The 7500-nt window shown below is 39.0% G+C and overlaps 1 protein-coding gene across 1 annotated transcript in view; it reads right to left on the reverse strand.

Moving 5' to 3' along the window:
* Nucleotides 1–1631: 1631 nt before the first annotated feature.
* The window catches only part of LOC113802418 (uncharacterized), a 23210-nt gene continuing 17341 nt past the window's right edge, over nt 1632–7500 (reverse strand). The window contains exons 10-13 of the mRNA XM_070143309.1: nt 5542–5724; nt 4925–5029; nt 3692–3928; nt 1632–3123 (exon numbers count right to left, since the gene is read on the reverse strand). Of these exons, the coding sequence (XP_069999410.1) occupies nt 2950–3123; nt 3692–3928; nt 4925–5029; nt 5542–5724 (699 nt within the window). The 3' untranslated portion in view covers nt 1632–2949. The remainder of the gene's footprint in view (nt 3124–3691; nt 3929–4924; nt 5030–5541; nt 5725–7500) is intronic.

Below are 7500 nucleotides of genomic sequence, written 5' to 3' on the forward strand. Positions count from 1 at the left end.
AGATAATGCTGCCGAATCCTGTTTTTATCTAATCTAGATCGACTTACTTATCTAGCGATGGAGAAGATTATCCTAGAAGTATTAAATCATACTAGATACAAATGTTCTCTTAAGACCACGTTCTCCACGCAACGTATCGCGAACGGATAATGAATATATGTTATAAAAGAGGCTGACATTTGCTCTCTGCTAAAACTATTTACTTGTAACTGGAAAATGACAGTTTATTCTCTCGTTAGTGAATGTCTCGCGAGGGCAACGAGCTTAAAGTAGTGCTAGCCATCTCAAAATTTTAAAGTTTACCTTCTAAAGTTTATGCTCGTTTTCTATTTATTTTTTATCGTTCTTTTCACTCTCAAGCAACGTATTAAATTTGAATTCATCCGTGAATTTGTATGTCATTGTGAGTAGAAAAAGATAACGCAACGTACCTAAAGGAAAGAGAGAGCAATGGCTGACCGAGTAAACGCAATTCGTGTTTTGTTATTGACTGCTTTTTCATCTACTGGGGAAGGGCGCTCAGGCAGAGGTAGAAACTGGAAATGAATACGTAAACTTGCAAATTGCTGACAATGGTGGACTACTACCATATTGTCTTTTTCATCAAAATATCTGAAAACAAAAATTATCTGACGTAACGAGTAGAATGATAGCAGTGGTCGTCATTATTAAAATGAGATTTTACATAATTCTCTTGATATCCGATAACAGGGAGAAAAAGCAGGGCGACTATCTCGGTAATTTTTTTCTTTTTCGGTCAACTTCGCTATACACACACACACACACACACACACACACACACACACACACACACACACACACACACACACACATATATATATATATATATATATATATATATATATATATACATATACATATGTATATTTATATATATTTATATATACACACACATATACACACACACGTGTGTTCACTTGTATATATATATATATATATATATATATATATATATATATATATATATATATTTATTTATTCACTCATATATATATATATATATGTATGTATGTATATATATGTATATATATATATATATATATATATATATATTATATATGTATATATATGTATTATGTATATATATATATATACATACATACATATATATATATATATATATATATATATATATATATATATATATATGTGTGTGTGTGTGTGTGTGTGTGTGTGTGTGTGTGTGTGTGTGTGTGTGTGTGTGTGTGTGTGTGTGTGCATATACATATATGCATGTATGAATATCGCACTCCCCGCACCACAGCTCCCACTCCCGACGCGGCAGCGGCAGGACGCGCCAGTTCCTTCGGCCTCCGAGAACGCAACTTCCTGAAATAACTTCCCCAGCGACACCTGGCAACAACAAAGGCAGATTCGAAACTGTTATTATCAAGGAACGTGAATAAAGGTGGAAAAGAGAAATACCGAAAGAGTTAATGTGACGCAAGTAAAGAAACGAATAATCATATATATATATATATATATATATATATATATATATATATATATATATATATATATACTAATATATATACAAATATATTTATGTATATATATATATATATATATATATATATATATATATATATATATATTATATGTATGTATAAATCTACACATGAATATTTGTTTGTACACACATATGGGTGCATGTATGCATGTATACTTACACATACAAAAACAAATGCACACAAGCACGTACCAACTGTTACGCATCTACAAACAGAAACACGAGGACACACCCCAACCTGTGGACAGATACATACATATGTTCATGTGTGTGTGTTTCTACGTGTGTGTGTGTACGCTTTTTACGCAAGCATGTATATATGGATAGACACACGGAAAACAAAAACGTACATGAACACCCCTACAACGCGAACCGAAGTGAAGGCAGAGGGCGCGGGCGAAACACTCGGGCTCTCCGGCCGAACCGAACGACGAAAACAAAACACGGTCGCCTCCCGCCTTGGCGCCATTTCCGACGTCCCGCTGTTTAGACACTCGATGTAATGGCTTGTGCGTCTATCAGTAACCAGATTCTTGCTTGAACAATTATGTATATATATACTCTAAGCGTTCACCGTTCATCAGAAGAGGTTGTCTCAGAATTTACATCCAGAAGATATATATATATAAATTCAGATTTCACACTTGGAATTCATCAACATGTAATAGACAAAAAACGAATTTACACGACATATATTTCTTTTCTTTCCTTTTTTAAATCTTTAAATCTTTCCTTTGCCATTTTTCAATGCCAAAATTATTAATTTTTCATTTATTATCGTTTGGAAATATGCGAGAACACGGACACGATTTTATACGACCAGAGTTCGTGTCCTATTTTTTTTTCTTTGTTATATGTCACTATTTCGCTTTCTTTTCTTTCTTTTTCCCCATAATTAAAGTAGCCACAGAAACACTAACTTCTGATTAGGCCTCGTGAGAGAGAAAGAGAGAGAGAGAGAGAGAGAGAGAGAGAGAGAGAGAGAGAGAGACGGGCAGAGAGAAAAAATAGAGAGGGACCCACGAATTATAAAGTGATTAGTGCCACATTGATGTCGTATCTGTTCTCTTTCACAACACAGTGATTCTGTTTATGTGGAAACCCTGTATTGTTTGTTTGGGTTCAAATAAAATGGATATGATTATAGAAGCATAAATTGGTAGATGAATCAACCAGCAATAAAGGTCATTAGAGAAAGATTTCCATAAATAGCTATCCACAGTCCTCTCGTCTCCCCTCTCCCTCTCCCTCTCACTCCGCCCCCTCTCGAACTCCCTCTCACTCCGCCCTCTCTCCGATCCCGGCTTCCACCCGGTTCCATCCCCCTCCTGTCCCCTCCTTCCCCCCATCTCCCTAGCATCCCACTAGCGTCCTGGCGAGGTCCTGCGCGCCGAGAAGGAGAGGCCGTCCGGTTGGTGCTATAGGCCGTAGTCGAACGATTCCCACTCGCTGAACTTGGAATCCTGCTTCTGGAGTCTCTGCTGGCACGCCTCCAGGTAGGAATCGTTGATGCGGTACATCCCCGAGTTGGCCTGGAACATCAGCGTCTCGAGGATGCGCTCGTTCTTGATGGCCTTGCTCGGCAGCACGATCTGGGGGGAGGGGGGGGGGGGTTAGAAGGACTGTCGGTAGAATCTTCTCTCGTGGCATTGCCATATTCATCTTTACCTCTTTTTTTTACTATCATTATCTTCTGTTTCGTCATTATCATCATCAACATCTTTCACACTATCATCATCAGAATCACATTTCAAAAGATTTTTATTATTACTGTTGTAGTTGGCCTTATCTGTCATATAATTCATAAATCTATTCTGACCGTGAAATGCATTAAAAATAAGTATGAGAACATAAATGAATGTAGACAAAATAAAATAAAGGTGGTAAAGATGGTCATAAAGGTAATAATGATGGCAATGTCAAAAAACGATACTTCCACAGCTACTACTATTGATGGCACCGATAATTATTTTTTTAAAATCGTTAACAAAATAACAGTAATCAAGTTGATTGTAATAATGAAAAAATGTACTAGAAAGAGAGAAGCAAAGAATAACAGAGTATAGGAAGGAAAAATCCACAGAAAACGGAGTCAAAGAAAGCAAAGAAAACGGAGATCCAGCAGAAAGCCCAAACTCCCTTTCTCCTCGCCCTCCCAACCTTGATAAGATCCTGCGGAGAGATCCTATACAGTTTGAGCTCCCTCGTCAGCCTCTCCATGATGCAGCGGAACTCGACGCGGGAGTCCACCTTCGAGGCGCCCTTCACTCTCACGCGGTTCTTGGCCCACGTGAGCATCGCCTCGAATTTCGTGATCTCGGCGACTTCGAGGTTTCGCGCCATCATCATGTTGACCATCGACTCCGACAGCTGAAGGAAGTCCGGGCTTTCGAACACCTGCGCGGGAAAAGGAAGGAGGGAGAGTTACTGTAAAGGGTGAATGAGGATGATGTTTTGATTGGGAAGACGGGATAGAGGGGGAAAGGAGGGAGAATAGTAAGAAAGAGATTACGAAAGATGCTTTGATTGGGAAGAAAGGGAATGAGGGCGAGGGAGGGTTCTGATAAAGTATACTTTGATTTGTGAGAAAGTCGGGGGGAGGGTTATAATAAAGGGTAAATGAGGATGATGTTTTGATTGGGAAGAAGGGATAGGGGGGGAAAGGAGGGAGAATAGTAAGAAAGAGATAACGATACTTTGATTGGGAAGAAAAGGAATAAGGACGAGGAAGGGTTATGATAAAGTATAGTTTAATTTGTGAGAAAGTGGGGGGGAGGGTTATGATAAAGCGAGAATAAGAAGGAAGTTTTGAATGATAAGGAGAGAAGGGAGGGGGCGTAGTGATATAAGGAAATTAAGGAAACTGTTTTCATTGGTAAAATAAAAAGGAAGGACGATGGATAACGCTAAAGAGAAACATAAGATTTGTAGTTGGTAAAAGGATGTTTTGATTGGTGAGAGAAGAAAGAAGGAGGAGGGAGATGGTGATAAAAAATCTAAGGGAGATGTTTTGACTGGCAAGAACAGAAACCAGGAGGAAGAAGGGTAGTGATAAAAAGAAATTAAGGGAATTATGAGTGACGAAAAAAGAAAGAAAACGAAGGGAGAGTAATGATAAGAAAAAATGTAAGGGATATGCCTAACCTAAAAAAATAAATAAAAATAGAGACATTGGTTTTGATTAGGTAAGAAAAGAAATAAACAGGAAAAGGGACAATGAAAAAGAACAAGAGCGGTTATTAAAAGAAAAGAAAAAAATAGAAAGAAAGAATCACATGATATTTCAGAAAAAAAATTAAGTGACTCATAGCGACATCTCCGCTTTAATTACAACTCATACAGAAAGTCATAACAAATTTCAGGAAACCAGAATGAGCATAATGCTATACTCACCTGCACCGCCCGTGTCTCGACGAAAGCAAGGATCATGTTGACCAGCTCTGACGCGGACGTGTATCGCCAGTAGTAGTTCTCAAGACTGCTCAGCATGTTGCAAACCTGGGAGTCGGGGAGGAAGGCAGGGTGAATAAAGGAAGGACATGGAGGATTTGTGCATTTTCGTTCAATCATTTTTTCATTGGTGTGCGTGTTTGTTTGGGTTATTGTTTGGGTGTTTATTAGTTTCTTTGTTTGTTTGTGTGTGTTTGAGAGAGAGAGAGAGAGAGAGAGAGAGAGAGAGAGAGAGAGAGAGAGAGAGAGAGAGAGAGAGAGAGAGAGAGAGAGAGAGAGAGAGAGAGAGAGAGTGTGTGTGTGTGTGTGTGTGTGTGCGCGTGTGTGTGTGTGTGTGTGTGTGTGTGTGTGTGTGTGTGTGTGTGTGTGTGCGTGCGTGCGTGCGTGTGTGTGTATGCGCGTTTGTGTGTTGTCTGCCAGTTTATTTATAGTGTATGTGGACATTCGAGTTTGAACGTGCATACGTATGTCTGAATACCAATATACCTCCAAATAAAAGTATCACGCGAGAACCAATACTCCCCCCCATCCCCCACCCTACCGGAACCCCCCCGACTCACCACTTCTATCCGAAGGAACTGCTTGGCGTGGTGGAAGCAAGCCTGCAGGAGTTCGGGGAGGTCGTAGTGCTCAGCGGCGCAGATGAGGCCCGGGATGGAGGTGCAGGTGAGAGGACAGGAGCCGGTGTGCAGGTAGTCCAGCAGGATCCTCAGAGTGTCGTGTTCGAACTCTATGATCGTGAACTGCTCACAGAGGCATAGAGGGCGCGGTGAGACAGAGGGGGTGTCGAGGGGAGGGTGGTGGGTGTGCTCGCTCTCTCTCTCGCTCTGTCTCTCATACTTTCTGTTTCTTGCTCTCTCTCTCTCTCTTCTTTCTTTCTCTCTTTCTCTTTCTCTCTCTCTCTCTTTCTCTTTCTCTCTCTATCTCTATTTCTCTCTCTCTATCTATCTATCTATCTACCTATCAATCTATCTCTCTCTTCTTTCTTTAACTCTCTGACTGTCTGTCTGCCTGTCTCTCTCTCTCTCTCTCTCTCTCTCTCTGTCTCTCTCTGTCTCTCTCTGTCTCTCTCTCTCTCTCTCTCTCTCTCTCTCTCTCTCTCTCTCTCTCTCTCTCTCTCTCCCTCTCTCTCTCTCTCTCTCTCTCTCTTTGTGTGTGTGTGTGTGTGTGTGTGTGTGCGTGTGTGTGTGTCTGCTTCTCTCTTTCTCTCCGCTCTCTCTCTCCTCTCTTGCTACCCACCCCCTCTCTCTCTATCTATCTATCTCTCTGTGTGTCTCTCTTCCCCCCCCCCCTTTCTCTCTCTCTCTCTCTCTCTCTCTCTCTCTCTCTCTCTCTCTCTCTCTCTCTCTCTCTCTCTCTCTCTCTCTCTCTCTCTCTCTCTCTCTCTCTCTCTTTTTATCTTCCTCTGTCTGTTTGTCTGTCTGTCTCTCTCTCTCTATGTCTCTCTTTCTCTCTCTCTCTCTCTCTCTCTCTCTCTCTCTCTCTCTCTCTCTCTCTCTCCCTCCCTCTCTCTCTCTCTTTCTCTCGCTCTTTCTCTTCCTCTCTCTCTCAACATTATATCAATTACATTTGTCAAAATTATATGTTAGTTGTTCTGAGCAGAAACTTACAGAAGTAATTTTTATATTCAATCTACAAATTTGAAAGTCATTACAATAAGAAGTAAAGAAGATAAATTTTATGAATTTTAGAAGCAACTCTATAATCACAAAACTATGGAATGATAAGATATCTTTTTATATATCAGATAGCCTACTTTATATTTGGTCAAATGCCACAAAATACAGAGTTAAAATAAGAAAACTACGATACACTAACTTTACAATGCAACACTTGCATGCTGTTTTACCATCACACTGAGAACACTTGAATTATTTTACGAATAGAATCGATGCAAAGAGAAAGAAAGGAAAAATAAAAGATTTGTATATGCTAAATAAGAGATGAAAATAGAAATAATAATTGTTTTTCGTCGATTTATAGTACTTTATATAACCTTTATTCTGGCTGATATGAATAGAAGAAACCAGATTAAAAGATATCATCATAAGGACAATAACAATAATAAATGCTGATAATAGAAATAGTAATGCTTATAATACTAGTGGTACTAACAACAGTAACAGTAAAATGAATAAAAGTAATATCCTCGATAGATACTTTTGATAAATCAGTAACGATGATAATAGCAAAGATAAAAGAAATCTTACTGTACTGGTTATCAAAATTATGATCAAAGTGATATAAGATAATAATCAAATGATATATACAATAAACAAACGAGATGTGGAAACTGATAAGAAAACAAATTGAAAAGAGTAGCTTAAAGGTAACAGGCACCAAAATTTTGCAAAACCTTTACTCATGCACAAACATTTGGGAATCTCATGCTAATAGAAATGTGAATTTCCTGTGAATGGCGTTGTTTTTAAGTATCCTTTCCATTCTTACGCTTTTTAAGAACCATTCTTTATATCATTTCTTTATTTGTTACATATATATTTGTAAATATGCACTTC

Source organism: Penaeus vannamei, chromosome 30 (genome assembly GCF_042767895.1).
Source record: "Penaeus vannamei isolate JL-2024 chromosome 30, ASM4276789v1, whole genome shotgun sequence".
Taxonomy (NCBI): Eukaryota; Metazoa; Arthropoda; class Malacostraca; order Decapoda; family Penaeidae; genus Penaeus; species Penaeus vannamei.